Here is an 18,260-nt window from a genome sequence, read left to right as displayed (position 1 = left end):
ATAAATTTGATGGAGAAGACAGTCATGAACATTTATAGGACGATCTGATAGAAAATAAAGGGAGCAATCAAGAGGGTGGCCAAGATACGACTATCAGTGAGTGATGCCGGCTGTACACTTGTAGCAGATGACAGAAATTTGACCGAATTATTAGTAGGACACCGTGTGAGTGATTTTCTTGGCACTCAGCCAACGCGGTCTGATGAGAACTGGATAAAGTGACTGTGAGAGGTGTGAAGAGGAGGGGAGTGGAGACTGAGGGGCCGTGGCCTTACATCCACATTATCATTTGGAGAAGTCACAATGCATTGTGTATCTATCTCTTTTATATATATATATATATATTTATTTTTTTATTGTGGTTGTTCTGGTATGATTCTGTGTGTGCAGATATCCATTAGTACAGAAAATATATTTTAGTGCAAATTACCTGACTAATGTTTGTAATGAACGAGTTGAAAATGTGACAAAAAACAAAACACTGATTTCAAAACAACAGCATGTCACTGAAAATATATAAAATGGGAAAATATCATTTGTTTTGTATTCTTTAATCATTTACCTTTCAGAAAATGTATACTTTTATGGGTCTTTCTCCAATAACAAAGAGCACAGAATTTTTGGAAAATTTATACCTGTTTTTTGTGATAAAACACTTGCAAATAGATTTCACTTAAATCTTATGGTTAAACAGGCTGGTGTGTATCACCACTACCACAGCTGCAAGTCAAAATTCGTATCTTTCACTGCATCTCAAATGGATAAAAGGGCACCCCTTCTCCCAGTCATCAAGCGCCTGGGTTTAACACCAGCCCTGCTGATCCAAAAGCACTGTGCACAGGGTCACACAAGCTATCTGGCACTGGAACAAAGATCTCACTAGACTTGTATTGTTTTACTGCTTATTACAACAGATTGCCCTGCGTGAAATTTGGGCTGCTCTCCTCAGTGCTCAGGGAGAGCGCATGTGCGTCATCACAGCGCAGCACCACTTTTTGTTTCTCTCTATCACCTGTGTGTGTGTGCGCGCGCCATCTTGCGTACTTGTTTTATTCTCTTTTGCATGATCTGTTGTAGTAATTCTAAGTAAGTATTATCTCTTGCATGGTCTGTTGTCGTAACCCAATGTAGGTCCGCCTCTGAGTTGAGGTCTTTTTGTTTCTTCTCACCTGAGGGTTTTTATTCAAAGTTTCTGTGTTGGCAATGTTGGAGGACTTTTGAAAGGTGTGTACAAACAGCACAAGATTCACTGGTTTGCTCAGGTGGAAGGGAAGTTGAAGAAAATGCGTTAAGATCTAATTAAAACTTGAAAAAAGATAACAAAAAAACTTTGTGATGACAACAAATAGCAGCAATACTAATATATAAACATATATGCCTGGTTTTATCTAGTATCATTGGAAACTTAAACTGGTCATGCCATTTTATGACTGATCAATTTGCAAAAGCATATTTTAAAAAATATACATGAGAGACAGACATTTCAAACATATCGAGAGAAAAGCAGAATGATGGTAAATGTTGCACACCCTCTGTGCTTCAGTGGAAGGTGACAGAATGGTTACGATGCTTATCTACCATTACAGTATCCGTGAGGGCCTGGGTTTGAATCCAGGTCTCACCCTTTCTCCCACGTTTGACTGGAAAATCAAAGTGAGCGTCTAGTCATTCAGATGAAACAATAAACTGAGGTCCTGTGTACACCACACACTTGGTGCAATGAAGACATGGCAACGTAAGTATTGTCTGGCAAAATTCTGTACAAGATAGGCACACACACAGACACACACACACAAACATATATATATATATATATATAGAGAGAGAGAGAGAGAGAGAGAGAGAGAGGGAGAGAGAGATATACATTCATACATACATACATACACACACATGCACTGGAGACCTGACTAGCACACTGAATCATGTTGCTTGTCAGACATCTGCCTAACAGATGTGGTGTAGTGTATATTGATTTGTTCGAATGCCATGAGGCCTCCTTGAGAAAGTGAAGGTGAAAGTGCACCAGCACTGACAGGGTCTCTGCGGGCTATGTTGAACTGGGTCAGATCCTGCAGAAGGTTGTTCTTCAGCTGAATGTCCTTCACAAGCATCTCCACACTGCTGTAATCCTTGCTGCATGCTGTGCGCACTGCAAAGTTCCTGAAAATGTTGACATGTTCAACCTTAACTTCAAACTTAAAGATAGAAGAAAAAAAAAAGAAATGGATTGACAACACTGCAGAATGGACAGGAAAACCATATGCTGAGATCCAGAGATGACAGGCCTGAACAGCCAAGTGGCTAAAGTGCTGGACTTTCAATCTGAGGGCCCTGGATTCAAATCCCAGTCACGGCGCCTGGTGGATACAGGGCAGAGAGTTTTCCTATCTCCCAGGTCAATAGATGTGCTGACCTGCTAGTGCCTGAATCCCCTTCATATGTACATCTATGCAGATCAGATACGCATGTTAAAGATCATGTAATCTTTGTCAGCCTTTGGTGGATTATGGAGACAAGAACATACCTGGCATGCACACCCCACCCCATCCAGATAACAGTATGGCTGCCTGCATTGCAGGGGTAAAAACGTTCATACATGTAAAAGCCCATTCTAGCAAACGAGTGAATGTGGGAGTCACAGTCCACAAACTAAGAAGAAGAAGAGACCCAGAGATGGTGTAAAACATCACCAACAAAAACAACACAACCCTGTCAAAAAAGGAAAATGTAACTGTAAGGGCTTTGTTTACACTCTCTTTACAGAGTGTAAACAGAGCCCTCAAAAACAGAGTATAAAAGAAGTCCTCAAGAACAATACAGGCCACTACATCAAACAGCAAGCACCCATACACACAGGCATGCACACATGCGCATGCATTTACACTTGTACCCAGAAAAAAAAAGACATAAAAAGAAATGTACACTTTTTAAAGAGGTTTTTAACGCCAGTTTGAAATATGTTTTGCAGAATGTTCTACAAATTTATTTATCATGCATACAGCAGCATTTGCTGCCACCGGAAGTAGGGATTCTGTAATAGAGACAATAATTTTGAGCAGTTTCTAGAAGGCTTCAAGAACTGCTACAGTTATCTATCTATGGACTTAACTCCTGTGACAGGTTCAAAAGAATCAGTCAAGAGACACAAATGATTTCATCATTTGAAATTTCATAAAACACAATGAAAAATCTAACTTTAAAGGTCTTTTTATACATTCACTACTTCATACTTTCAACACCCTGAACTAAAAAAAATAAACAGTTTTACTGCTTTTCACAAATTTCTTTTTTCTTTCTTCTTTTTTAACTTATTCACCCCTGCGCCTGAGCATCACTAAGGCATCAAATTTGTTTCATCAAAACAGGTTTCCATGTTCCTACTTATGTATAAACCGCAAGAAAACAGAACAAGTTTGTACAGTATTCTGGCTTTGCCAGCATGAGTCAATCTGATGGAAGAACTGGTCGATATAGAGTGTATTTTCTAATCTTAACTGCATCAAAAGGGCAGGAAAGCCTGCTGAGGCTGTAAACTCTCCAAGGTTGAATGGTTTATTATCAAATCATTTTTAAATCATCCAGAAAAAGAAAGAACATTGTGACTGTCATCCACCCCAGAAGTCTCTGATGCAATCATCAAAAAGCATGAAGACTGTCCCAATCAGGAAAATGATGTGATATGTGGTAAAACGCATCAGTCAACTACCAGCTGAATCAGCCCACGAAGTGTGCATGCACAAACATGGCAGATGACATTGGGGTGTGTAAGTGTGTGTGTGTGTGTGTGTGTGTGTGTGTGTGTGTGTGCGTGCGTGCGTGCGTGTGTGCATGCATGCATGTGCGTACATGTGTATGTGTGTGTGTGTGATATAGCTGAAATATTGTTTTGTGCTCAATCCGCTCAGCAACAAATCATAATCTGTACCTCCCATAGTTTTGAAACATGCTTTCAATAGAAAGTTCAGTCTCCTTCTTCATCGTTTGAGGGCTGCAACTCCCACTTTCACTCATATGTACATGAGTGGGGTTTTACGTGCATGACTGTTTTTACCCCGCCAGGCAGGCAGTCATACTCCATTTTTGGGGGGGAGAAAGCTCAGTCAATTTCCCTTAAAAAAAATTATGGCTTATATACTTCTGATCAGAAAAAAAAAAAAAAAAGTAGCCTGTAGAAATTTCACTGTTATACCATACCCAGTTTCACTGACAATTTCCTGCAAGAGGTCATGCAGCAGGAGTAATGTTTCCCTGGCAGCCAACAGATTAATGGAATAGGCTTTTTTTCTCCACCTCCAGACATATGTCTGAGCTGCGAGTCACAAAATAACTAATTATGTTGCTGCAAATACATTCCCACCTCTCTACCCAAGCAGCAAAAATCGATACTGACTTGAGAATGCCAGACCGGTGAAAAATGTACAGCTCTTGAGGCAGTGTGCTGGGACAGCGAGGTGTTACTCTCTGCAACAATGTAACATGAGAAACTTCACAGCTGTGCATGTTCACCATAAGAAACAGGGAGAGGGGAGAAAGACACACACACACACACACAGAGAAAGAGAGAGAAACAGAGACAGACAGATAGAAGACAGTACAGAGGGGGAAATAGAGATATAGAACATGACAGCAACACAGTGAGAGACAAACAGAAAGACCGACATTATTCAACATTGTAATGTTTATGCAGAAACAAAACCATACCAATAGATCTTTCTTCAAATACAGATTTTTTTTTCTGAAATAATTGTCATGAAATCATTTACCTAACTAAGTTAATCAATCACATACTCATCACACAATCATTCATTGTTTTCGTTATGGTCTATTTCAGTATTCACACACTTTTCACAGATATAAGTACCCCCCCACCCCCCCACGCCTTGCACTCTCAGTCTCTTGCTACCTTCCTTTCTATATATGATAGTCAGTTGTGTCCAACTATGACCATCAAAACAGCAGAGTAGGCAACTGCTGTCCTGGCCATCCGGGATACGATTTGATTTTAGTGGAGACTGTCTTGTCCCACTCTCTCAGCCAAAAGGGCTTTAGGAAAATCGGTGTTGGGATGGTCCACACCAAAGGCCAACTAGCCCCAAGGGCTGCAGCACTAACTTGTCTGAGAGCCAGTGCATACTTGCCTCCAAGTTTGCGAGTCACAGTTCTTAACAAAAGGCTAAGCTTTAAATGAATTTCAATGCAGTGAAGAAACCGTTGAGCATAAAGCTCTAACTCTACTGTTGGCCCAGCTGTAAAGCTTATGTCAATCTCTGATACAAGCCGAGTACAGAAAAGTAACTGACCACAAAGTTCTGAATCAGAGGAAATTCTGGCACCAGGTGTTGAATGGAGATGATGCAGAAGTCATAGTTAGGAAACAGCTGAAATGCAGTGTGCAGGAAGTCACAAGATCTGGAAGAAAAGTGAAAAAGACTTGTCAGGGGAGTAGAATATTTGAAAAAAGAACTTTCAACAAAAGCCAAAACCTTCATTGTTCACATGTGATCCCTGCTGATTAAAAAATAACAGAAATGAAACACAAACACAGTGTGTGGAGAGGGGGGAGGGAAAAGGGATGTTTGATGGGGGAGGGGAGAAATGGGCTGGAAACAAAACAATTCAGCAGCTCACATCAACTGACATTTCACTGTTTTTCAATCATAATTTAGATCTATCGAAAGTTTCAAGCTTTTCCTATCTCCCCCACCACTTTCCAACTTTGATAAACTGTAACCACAGTTCCAAAACTTGAACAGCATTCCACATAAAAACCAATTTTCAGGAACTTCCTATTCAATTTTATGATTTATTTCCTTTGTATTAATGATGGAATTGCGGCAGTTTGATGATGCATACTGCATATGTTGATTCAAAGGTATATTGTTTGCTCTCCTCACTGATAAAAAATGTTGGGCTGGCTTGTGCCAGCTACCAATCTTAGCCGCATCAGATCCATACTTCACAAATATCCAAACTATTTATAGTTATATGTTCATATCTGTGAAACTTTTTATCTATTCCTCCCCAGCCAGTAGTATATTATTTTTTTACGATGAAAAAGCAGTTATTTCTTGACAAAGCTCTCCAGAAACGTTTCTCAGAAATTTTAACTGAGAACTGCACATGCGCACACGCCAGAGAGAGAGAGAAAGAGAGACAGAGGGGGAGAGAGAGAGACAGAGAAAGAGAGAGAGAGAGAACCCAGTTTTCTGTTTCAGATGCTGTAATCGTGTGCGGGGCCATTGTGTGTTTTTTCTTGTGTGTTGCATTACCTTGAAAATGCTGAATAATGCCAACGAGAAGATAGATTACAAGGAAATGAAAAAGGAAAATAAAAAGAAAATATAGACAAACACAAAATACAGGCAAAAGATAACAGAAAGGAAGGGCGAAAATGATAATGGAAGAAGAAAAAAAAAGAAAAAGATAGAGAAAAAAGAAAAGAAAGTCTTCCATGGATGCCGAGACAGCCCTGTGTATTTGCAGAACTTGAACACACACACACACACACTCTGATTTCTCCTTTAAAAAATTAGAAAATGAAAAATAAACTTTGCAGAAGTTCTTTAACTTTACAGTGGCCTCGAGAATGGATGTCTGTCAGAGGAAGGCTGGCTGTGCTGCCACACTTGTGTTTGCTGCGTATGTGGGGTGTACAGCGAACTGATGAATGTCTATGCTTGCATCAGTTACCACACCACTGTTTTCACCATTTAGAAAAAAGTTTGTTGGCCCTCCAGCAGTTGGGATATCAAATTGCTCATAAATAACAGTGAACATAGTCTGATACTATGGGGTCTGGCTCAATATTATCTGAGATGTCGCACGACTCAGAGATTAGTCACAGGACTCATGAGAAAAAGCGTTATTTCAAATGGTTCTGAATGACAGTTTGGTCAAACTGATTTCAAAGAGAGAATTTCAAATTACATGTACATTTGAATATAACCACCTCACTGATAACAATGAAGGGCATGTCCCCTCTGTCCTGTAACTACACACAACAACATGTAAGTCTTCAAAGTCAATTCCTTAACAGTTCATTATATAGTGGTGACAAGAAGTTTAGGCCAGCACACAAACCAAGAAATGCAATGATAGCTGCTGGTGCACAGAACTTTGTCCAGAGCTGGTAACACACGTCCAGTGCTGGTTGCAGCACATGTCTGGTTGTCAGCTGGTGTGCTCACACCTTATACTCATCATTTCATCCTGAACAACAAGCTAGTGGTAATGATAAAGATATAGCAACATGAGACACAGGACTTGGTCAATCACAAATGTAATATTAATGTGTGTGAGTATGTGTGTGTGTGTGTGTCTGTGTGTGTAAATGTGTGTGTGTGTGTGTGTGTGTGTGTGTGTGTGTAGGCACTTGTGTGAAAATGTGTGCATGTTTGGGTGACAGATACATGTACACAAAGGAAGTTTATCAGTCCAATCATTTCCACATTTATCCACAAACATGTGATGATCCTTACACACAAAAAGAGAACACTCTGCTAAGAAGAGTGGAACTGGGAAAACAGATTACCTTGTCTCATATTTTTCATCAACAGCAAACAGCTGGATGCTGAATGCATTGAGTCCTCCAAAGTAAACTGGCTTAAAGCGAGTTGTTTCAGACAAATCCAATCCCTGGAATAAACAGTAACATGTGGCATGAAACTGGATATAGAAATAAAATATAAATTACCAGCAATCTCTTCACATCAGGAACTCAACAACTGATAATGAATGATAACATACATAAGGTGCAAAAGTTGACGGACCCATTTCTGAATTTACATATGCTGTTCATGATGTCATCATGCTACATTCCAGCAAATAATGAATACATAAAAAGGTGCACCAACAAAGACAAAGAAACAGATGTACTCCAGATTAATCATTCACTGACACAGTTATGACATGTTTTTTCAAGTACAAAACAGTACACACAGTCATGAGCCAACACCCAAATCCATTGTCATGTCATTCTTTCTTCCCAGTCACCCAACTTCCAAAGAAGGATACTGCAGATACCTCAGTTATGGATATGGTCACATCTCCTGAATAACAATCTGGTCTGACCAGCAAAGAGACGGGAGAATCAACCAACTGAGCACTGTTTAGTCTTTGAAGGACCTTTGGCAGCTTCATTTCTTTGTCTGTTGAAAATAATGTTAAACTGTGTTGTATTGTATAGCATTTCATTTCATTGAATCACATCATATGGTATAAAACAGATTCCTCATTGTGAAATTTGCACTGCTCTCTCATGGGAGACCATGTTGGCACATCTGTCACCCCTTTTCTTTCCTGCTTGTATACGTACATATTTCAATCAAAACCGTTTTGTTTATATGGGTTCTTATTTGAATGATTTGTTGCTGTTTGTTTTTATTTGAATGATTTGTTGCTGTTAGTTCTTATTTGAATGATTTGTTGTGATTAGTTCTAATCTGAATGATTTGCTGTCATGAGTTCTTATTTGAAAGATTAGTTGCCCAATTTCTTATTCAAATGATTTATTGCCATGAGTTCTCAATGGAATGATTGCCAAGTGGATTTTTTGTAAGTAAGAGTGAAAAGATACAAAAAAAACAAAACAAAATCTTCCAATACTCCTTGAAACAGACAGTGTCTGACCTGGAGGATAGATGACATCATCTGGGTGAGGCTTGCGAAGGCCATGGAAAGGTGCCAGCTCAAAGCAGTCATTTAACAAATTGAAGTTCACATCGTCACTGATGCTCATGAATCCCTTGGCTAGCCCATCAACCTGAAAAACAAACGAATATGACAATATCATTTCTTTTTTTTTCTTTTTCTTTTTTCAACAAACAAGAATATAATGCAACTCATCTTCATAATAAAAAAAAATAAAATAAAATCAGTATTCTGTCATTCACAAAAGGAAAGGGGCAATCGCCGATAGTGTAAAATTAGATCCCCATATACATACACTCTTTCAGGTGACAGGAAAAAAAAGAATCCGTAAGATACAGTTGGAATATGATGTAATGCCTGGGCATTCCATATACCTACATGATCAGAGTTTTTACTCTTTTGGAGTCTGTTAACTTCCCTGAGGATTCATCAGATGATGGTGAGTAGAAACTCAGATGATCACTTGTTTCCCATCAGTTTTAACCACCACATCTGTGCATTTCACCAGACTCTTAATCCCTGGCCCATGCATGAATGTGTAGTCAGTCATGTCTGACCATGACCATCAGAACAGCAGAGGAGGCAACTGTCCAGAATATCTGGGCTAGTATTTGATTATAGTGGAAAGTGTCTTGCCCAAGTTACATCCCCACTCTCTCAGTCAAGAGGAGCTGAATTCCCACTGCAGTGGAGAAACCATTGATCACACATCTCACTTTACTGTCTGGCCCAACTGGAAGCTTAAGTCAGTCTCTGATATAAGCAGAGCATTGAGCCATGCTGGCCTTTTAAAGAGATCCTTATAGCCTGATAATGCCAATCTACTTGAAGCAGCATTTACAGAATTTAAAAGACAATGAAACATGAAACAATAATCACAATAGTTTGCTAACTTGATTGGATCCTAACCTGTATGACTTGTTTTCTATCATGTGTGCAGGCATGCATGTGTGTAAATAAGACAAAAATCTGAAACACACTTCTTGTCATATCCAGTCTGCAAACTGCCTGGCTCAGTCAAGGAAGGAATGCATGCACTCAGACACACGCCCTTGCCAGAGACACTGAATTTCTCCATGTTGCTTCTGCTCCTATCTGTCTGAGTGTCTCTGTAACCCATGACCCTTGCATTTTGGCCTATCACGGTCAGTTACCATAGTACACTGTATATGTGTGCAGCTATGAAAAACACATATACATTGGGATTCAAGCAAAAACAGTCTGTGATCTCTTGCTTTAACAAACATAAATACACAAAAAAGAAGACAAAAACAACTTGGGACAACTAACAAAAACTGTGCAGTTCCTTTTTTTTTTTTCAATGACCTTGGAACATTTTTTTAAAATCTAAAATCTCCTGTTAAGAATTTTCAAGTAGTACTTGTGTCACAAAATAGGGTCAACCACAAAGACTTTCCCTTCAAGGAGATGCTCCCCACTTCCACCTTTCCATTTGAATAGAACTAAAATCATTTTCAACCCAATTAAAAAAACAACAACAACAACAAACAACAGCAACAACATTAAATAAAAATTGGACAAAGATCTTTTCAGCTGCAAAGCTGTATATTGATAGCATATTATACACTACACATACTAGTAAAGTATGCATGTTCAATAATAAATATCTAACATAAGTTCACAACATCTTGTTGCAGTGCTGTGTTGATATAAAAGAGACACAATATAAATTTCCCATGAACAACACAGGTGATGTCAGTACATAACAGACCTCAGCAACAAGGCAATGCATGTGATGTAAGTACATTACAGACCTCAACACAAGGCAATGCATGTGCTGTCAGTGCATAACAGACCTCAGCAACAAGGCATTGCACATAACAACAGACATCAGCAACAAGGCAATGTACATAACAACAGACCTCAGCAACAAGGCATTGCACATAACAACAGACCTCAGCAACAAGGCACTGCACATAACAACAGACCTCAGCAACAAGGCACTGCACATAACAACAGACCTCAGCAACAAGGCATTGCACATAACAACAGACCTCAGCAACAAGGCATTGCACATAACAACAGACCTCAACAAGGCAATGATAACAACAGACCTCAGCAACAAGGCACTAAACGTAACAACAGACCTCAGCAACAAGGCAATGCATATAACAACAGACCTCAGCAACAAAGGACTGTACATAACAACAGACCTCAGCAACAATGCAATGTACATAACAACATACCTCAGCAAGGCATTGCACATAACAACAGACCTTAGCTACAAGGCAATGTACATAACAACAGACCTCAGCAACAAGGCAATGTACGTAACAACAGACCTTAGCAACAAGGCATTGAACATAACAACAGACCCCAGAAACAAGGCATTGTACATAACAACAGACCTCAGTAACAAGGCAATACATAACAACAGACCTCAGCAACAAGGCATTGTACATAAAACAGACCTCAGTAACAAGGACATACATAACAACAGACCTCAGCAACAAGGCAATGATAACAACAGACCTCAGCAACAAGGCACTAAACGTAACAACAGACCTCAGCAACAAGGCAATGCATATAACAACAGACCTCAGCAACAAAGGATTGTACGTAACAACAGACCTCAGCAACAATGCAATGTACATAACAACATACCTCAGCAAGGCATTGCACATAACAACAGACCTCAGCAACAAGGCACTGAACGTAACAACAGACCTCAGCAACAAGGCAATGCATATAACAACAGACCTCAACAACAAAGGATTGTACATAACAACAGACCTCAGCAACAAGGCACTGCGCATAACAACAGACCTCAGCAACAAGGCAATGACAACAACAGACATCAGCAACAAGGCTATGATAACAACAGACCTCAGCAACAAGGCAATACATGTGCTCATCCTGAGCATCAACCAGCTCCGCCAAGAAGTACTCTCCATATATCTCCTTCAGACTGTCCGTCCGGTGACCAAAGACTTCCATCACATCATCATGATCTTGCACCCTAATCATTACAACAAAGTAAGATTTACTGTTAACATCAACAGATTTGCATGCAAGGAAGATAGCTTTTTACCTTAGCACTCAGATTCAATGAAAAAATGAGATACTTTCATCACTCATATCTTACAATTTGAAAAAAATGAAGAACAAAATTCTCGATCATCTTCAAAAGTAGGCATGTCAAACTACACACAAACACATATTCATCTATCTCTTTCTCTCTCTGTATATATATATATATCTGTGCGTGCGTGCATGCGTGTGCATTGCTCTTTGAGTGAGTGTGTGACTCTAGCTCCCTTATTACAAACTGATAAATAATTTTACATCCAACACATATGAAAATAATGCTTGATGCTTTGTTGCTCTATTGGCGACTCTGAGCTGTGCTTTCTGAGTCAGCTGGATGTGTATTCATGGCGCAAATTCAACAGGTTGCTTTTAGTGTCTCATTATAAAAACAACAACAAAGAAATGTAATATACCAGTTAAGTTCATTTCCCGTGATGGACACAATCATTACCAGAATCTCAAGCAAGCAAACATAACTGTTTAACAAATATTGCCAAGAGTAATACTTTACAGGATGTACACTTAAAATATAGATTCCACTATGATAAACATGGCCGAAAATATCATATGCAACTTTTGATATTTTTGGTGCGTGTGTGTGTGTTGTTGTTTTTTTTTGTAAACAATGATTGCCTTCATTAAGTGTCTTTGTCAGATGTCCACATACCTGGCTTTGCGAATGTCAAGTAAAGGAACATGATTCTGGCGATGGCACACGTACACAGAGTGGGGTGTTTGTAAAGGCCTTGACGGTACCAAAGGTTCAAAGACACTAGCAATCGAGGAATCTACACAGAGAGAAAAAAACCCCAATAACTTGGATAGTGATCAGTACATTGTGGAATCTACACAGAGATTAAACAATAATAACTTGAACAGTGATCAGTACACTGAGGAATCTATAGACATAATGGAAAACCAACAACCCAATAACTTGAACAGTGATCAGCAGATTGAAGAATCTACACAGAGAAAAAAATAACAATAACCTGAACAGTGATCAGCAGACTGAGGAACCTACAGAGATTTAAAACAACAACAACAACAAAAACTTGAACAGTGATCAGTACATCAAGGAATCTACACAGATATAGAAACAATAACTTAACAGTAATCAGTAGATTGAGGTACCTTCAGACATTAAAACAATATCTTGAACAGTTTCAACAATATGCAAGAATATGTCCAGAAAGTAAAACAATAATTTGAAAAATTCTGTGTCCAAAGGATGTGTTTTTAAAATAATTAATGATTTAAAAAAATTAAATCAGCCTTTTAAAAAAGCTCTATTTGCTGTCATTTTTCTCAATCGATAACATTACAAAATGGTTTGCAGCGCTCACTAAAATCCTTTGAGGATGGAATGCCCAATGCTTACTTTAGCTGCAATTTGTTTATTTTGTGATCATTTTAATTCATTTTTATGTAATGTTTTACACCAACCTTATTATACAAGGCCTGATTAGCACATTTGGTTATGTTGGGTTCACCCCCAAACCCCAGCAGATGCAGTATAGTGTATATGGATCTGTCTAAATGCTCTGACACCTGGAAACTGAGCTGCAATCAAACAGGTCCCCTAGCTTGTCGAGGACCAGGAATTGGTTGCATTTATAAGCAATCTTAGAAGCACTGGGCTTGCTCAGCATTAAGAATTTTCCTAAGTATGCTAACATTGCTTATGCAACTCAGCCCTGGTGTATAAATGTCTTCTGATAGATATGATTATGACTGTCTGATGTAGGAAGTTTCTTCTGTCATTATGAAAAAGAACTCAGGCTTTTCCATTAAAAATGTCTACATCCCAGGAAAAGTTTTTTCACATATAAATATTTTTTTAGAGAAAAAATTATTTCTTTTCCCTTTTTTATTTTTTAAATCATTTAAAAGGCCGGGTTAAATCAAAAAACATTTAAGAAAACACTAAAAACCTCTCATGAAGTGGAGCAAATTTTAAAATCAAGATAACTTTACAGAAAAAACAACTGATAAAACCTTATGAAACAGTTGACACGGAAAACTAACGAAAATTTACAGAAACAAAAATGAAAAACCCCCACTCAAACGTGACCGGAAATTAAACATAACGTAATTTTTTTCGAAAAAAACTGAAAAACCTCTCATGAAAGACATGAAGGACGGAATTAAAATAAAAAATAAAACATTTACGAAAAAAAATAAAAACCTCCAGACGGCAGAGAGCAGAATTCAAAATAAAAGATAAAATTTAAAAAAAACCGAAAAAAACAACTGGGGAAAAAAAAAACCCCTTACGAAAAACATGTTTTAGAGCACAAAAAAATTTTCAAAAAATTTTTTCAAAAAAAAGAAAAAAAAAATAAAAAAAAAAAAAAATTTTTAAAAAAAACAAATAAAACCTCTTCAGGGGCCCCCAAATGAAAAATTTGTTTGTTTCTTTTTTTCCGTCGGGGGGTCGAAGAGCACCATTGTCTCCTGGGGTGGGGGGTTTGGGCTTGTGGGTGCGCAGTGACTGGTAGGCCCAATCCGGCCCGGAAGGTTCTGACACATGTGGACAGGGTTGGTGGCGGCTGTGGGGGGCTTGTGGCATGTTTTCTGGCCTGTCTGCGTTTGGGGTTGCTGCAGCGTTTGTTGGCCCCCACAGGTTTGGTGCCTTTTTTGGACAGTGAAGCCCTTTGGTTGTCCTTTCATTTAGTCCCTGTGTGTGGTGAGTTTTAAGGCTTCAGAGAAGCTTTGAGTGTCTTTAAAAAGCTTCTTTTGGGCCCCCATGGGGGCGCTTGCCTGTTTGGGTTCGCCGTACAGCAGTTTTTTGGGGAGCGGTGGGCTGGCATGCGAATCTGGTGCCCCGCGCAGCTGGGCCTGATCAAGTGGTGTTTAAAGGGGCAATTTGCACGAGTGGTACCCTGTGTCAGGGATCTTTCTTGCCCCTTTTTGCCCAGAAGTTTTCGGAGGTGGTGGTGTGGAAGTGGTTCAGCTTTTTGCATGGGGTTTTTGAGTCCCTGATTCACTCATAGACAGTGTGGTGAGAACTATGGCCCTTTTTTTCTTTGAGTTCCTCTCGGGTGGGGCCTCTCCCCTTTCCCAAAAGTTTTTTGGGTTGCTGAAAGGGAGCGCTGGCTTTGGCGAATTGGTTCACCCCGTCGTGATGACAACGGTGGGAGTGTAGCCCCGGTTTTGAATTTTCACGCATTCGTTTTTGCCGTTTGATGAAGATGTTTGGTTCAACGTAAGGGTTTTGGAACTGGTGGGCACACCCCAGTTTTTTGTGCTGATTGTGAGGCCCAAAATTGTCCAAGGCAGCAGAAAATTGTGACGCTGTGTTGCATGTCAGTTGGAGGCAGCGTTGAGAGGGCCCCGTATCAGCAAAAAGGTAGTCGTTGACGGTGTCTGTCCCCCTTGGGTTTTTTTTTTGAAGCCCCCTGAGGTTGAAAATGTGAGCCCTCTGTGGGTATGATGCAAAGCTAGTCAGCGTCTTGAGGCTCTGTCGCATGGCTGAAAACATGGGACTGAAAAGGGGGGGGGCAAGAAAAAACCCCCTTTCTTGACTTTGGAGACAGGAAATGGTTTTGAAATTTCCATTGTCTTGGTCAGGCCCGATCCCGTGTAGTTGCGTTGATGGTGATGAATTTTTGGGACTTTCCCTTTCGCCCGATTCTCTAAAAAGGGCCCTCTCTGCTAACAGTTCCAAGGTTTGGTCAAATTGACTAGGGGGGAGTAAAGGTCGGCGTTCTGTTCTGATATTCTCTGGAGCCCTTTGGGGAGCAAAAAACCATGTCGATAGTCCCCCGGGTTTTTCCAGAAACCACATGGCTTTGGGAGGAGACCCTTTCTAAGGTGCCTATGAAGCGTTGAGTAGCACTTGGCCAGAGTCTTGCCTTTCAACGGCCCAAGGGATTTTCCCTGTGGTTGTCAGAGGCCCGCGTTTCCTTTTTTGCTTTTGGTGTTTTTATGGGAAAGGGCTTTGAGTCCCGTGGAATGCTCATGCATGCTGCGATGAGTGGAAAAGTGATGAAATTTTTCAGTCGCGCCATACACCTTCTTTGAGGGCCCAGGTCTGAGCCAGGGGCTTTTGGATTTGGTACAGACGGATGCTTTTGGGCTTCTCCCAAAATTGGAAAGGCATCCAAGATCATGACTGGCACCCGGGGAGCGGTAGATGGTTATCATTGATGGTGGAGGGTGGTTCAGTCGCTGTCAAAGTGTTCAGCCCCTTTCAAGGTCCGTCCTTGTCAGTGATTTGGGTAGAACCATCAGCATGAGGAGTGGGGCAGATCCCGGAGGGGGTGGGACCGAAGCTTCTTTTGACCGTTTAGAATTTTCATGTGTTTTTGTCTGCAAAGCCCCGGGTCTCATCAGTTTTTTGATTAAAAAGGAATCGTATTGTGCACTTTGGGTGGTGCGTGTGCACTTTCAGTATATCTTTCTTTGACTGTGACTTGGGATCTTCAATGTGGGTCTGTTGCTTGGCGTTTGTCTTCCAGCAGCTGCTTGATCTCTGTGCAGTTCTCATCAAACCAGTCTTTGTGCTTCCTGGCAGAAGGCCCCAGGCACTCCATGGCAGTGTTGTACACCGTCTCATGCAGTGCGCCCCATGCTGCCTCCACATTCTGGTTGTCAAGCACAGTGGACTCCAGGCGTTCCTCCAGGGTGTCAGCAAAGTTCTGCTTGATGTTGCCTAGCTCCAGCTTGTTGACATTCAGGCGTTTGGGTGCTTTCATGCCCTGAGGCCGTCTCTTGGGCTGGATGCGGAGGTTGAGTTTGGAGACGATAAGGCGGTGGTCTGTCCAGCACTCGGCGCCGCACATGGCCCTCGTGACTCGTACGTCCTGTCTGTCCCTCTTCCTGACGATGACAAAGTCGATGAGATGCCAATGCCCAGAGCGAGGATGCATCCATGACGTCCTGTTACGGGTAGGGAGGCAGAAGATGGTGTTTGTGATAAGAAGGTCGTGCTCGGCACATGTCTGGAGAAGTAGTTGACCATTGCTTTTACATTTACCAACCCCATGCTTCCCAATCACGCCTTCCCAGGAGGTGCTTCCACAGCCAACTCTCGCGTTAAAGTCACCAAGAATGATGAGCTTGTCTGCGTTGGGAACAGTGGTGATGACAGCGTTCAGGTCCTCGTATAACTTATCCTTGATCTCATCAGGGTTGGTCATGGTGGGCGCGTAGGCGCTGACAATGGTGGAAAACTTCTTCCCGTTGCATAAAGGGAGTTTCATCGTCATCAGGCGATCGTTCACTCCTTCGGGGGGCCAGCCAGCTTGCCAACGAGAGTTGTCTTCGCTGCAAAGCCAACTCCAGCCTCACGTCTCTCCTCAGGTCCGCGACCTCTCCAAAAGAAGGTGTAGCCCGCGCCTCGCTCACAGAGTTCGCCTTCTTCTGCCAGTCTGGTGTCACTTAAGGCAGCGATGTCGATGTTGTACCTAGCTAGTTCACTCGCAATGAGTGCTGTGCGTCTCTGTGGTCTGTCTGAGTCGCCTCTGTCCAGAAGCGTACGCACGTTCCATGTGGCAATGGTCAATGGGGTGCTCCTTGTTTTCTTCTTTCTTTCCTTTGTGTGTTGACCGCTTGAGTAGGGTCCCCGTCAGCCGCGGTATCTGACTAGGGTGGTGTGGAGCAGGCAATTTTTAGGGTACCTTTTCTAGCCCCTTCCTCATGCCATGGAGGTGAGCAGTGCTGTCCTGAAGAGGGCTGCTCAGTCGCTCAGGGGGCTGCCGATCTCCACCACTGCACCAGTCGGTGAAAAACGACCCTATGGCCTGAGCCGCCTGTGTGCAGGTCCGCGGCAATGACTGCCAGTGTACCCACACCTGTCGCTTCGTCGCTCGCCTGTCGCCAAAGGGCTTGGGGAAAATGATGGTATGGGATGAAAGATGACTGATGACTTGCGCGATGACTTTGTTTATAGTGAGGAAGAGTTGCGCACCGTCGACCTCACTCTCTTGTCCGTGATCGTCTGTATCCAGTGGCAAGACGTGGTCAAGACGACTGGTGATGGAAACGGATGCAGTGGATGACCAGGATGTCCTATGTGCCTCATCCTGCCCTCAGCGCTCCACAGTGCTCTGCTGCAACCGCCTTCCTCTCCGTTGAACCATGAAGGTTTCTTCCGCAGAGTCCGCCGGATCCAGTCTTCACATGCTTGGGTAGACAAGCCCTAACTCACCGAGGGTTTGAGACCCGTCGGCTACCTTCACCTAGTTTAGCCAGCCTGTCAAAGCCGTTGCCCGGGGGTTGGGCGCTGCCGCATGCTAGCAGCTTCTAGGACCCATAGGTGAGAGCTGGGTCCCGGTGGGGACCAATAGAGGACGAACCACTCCCGGAAGAGCGTGACAAGCCCCCCCGCCCCGCCCCCCAACCCACCCCCCACCCACCCTCTAGAGGTCCTTCCCCTCCCGTGCACCCCCTAACCCCCAGACTAACACAGGAGTCGATCACAAAGCTGAATGATATTATTTTCGTTCATCCACCAACCCCCCTGTGTGTGTGTGTGTGTGTGTGTGTGCGTGTGTGTCTGTCTGTCTGTCTGTTTGTCTGTCTGTCTGTCTGTATCTATCTCTCTCAGATTGGAAGAC

General features: G+C 41.8%; 1 protein-coding gene across 1 annotated transcript; it reads right to left on the bottom strand.

Moving 5' to 3' along the window:
• Positions 1–711: 711 nt before the first annotated feature.
• On the bottom strand, positions 712–14,269 carry LOC143281414 (cilia- and flagella-associated protein 61-like). The gene is made up of 9 exons (XM_076586624.1): positions 14,146–14,269; positions 11,497–11,600; positions 8,629–8,761; positions 8,023–8,147; positions 7,532–7,635; positions 5,301–5,409; positions 4,391–4,461; positions 2,034–2,160; positions 712–720 (listed from the first exon to the last, which is right to left on the bottom strand). The coding sequence occupies exons 1-9, from the start codon at positions 14,267–14,269 to the stop codon at positions 712–714; spliced, it is 906 nt and encodes a 301-aa protein (XP_076442739.1).
• Positions 14,270–18,260: the final 3,991 nt, after the last annotated feature.

This window comes from Babylonia areolata, chromosome 4, assembly GCF_041734735.1.
Source record: "Babylonia areolata isolate BAREFJ2019XMU chromosome 4, ASM4173473v1, whole genome shotgun sequence".
In the NCBI taxonomy this organism is placed as follows: domain Eukaryota; kingdom Metazoa; phylum Mollusca; class Gastropoda; order Neogastropoda; family Buccinidae; genus Babylonia; species Babylonia areolata.
This window is presented reverse-complemented; position numbering and strand designations above follow the sequence as displayed.

Bases quoted from the DNA above. Each gene is read 5' to 3' on its own strand.
- LOC143281414 (XM_076586624.1), bottom strand. From the start codon at position 14,269: ATGCCACAAGCCCCCCACAGCCGCCACCAACCCTGTCCACATGTGTCA. The intron at 11,601-14,145 runs GTGCTCTTCGAC...ATGTGATGGAAG, and splicing joins CCCCACCCCAGGAGACAATG to TCTTTGGTCACCGGACGGAC. The intron at 7,636-8,022 runs GTATCTGCAGTA...TGTTTATTCCAG, and splicing joins TGACCATATCCATAACTGAG to GGATTGGATTTGTCTGAAAC.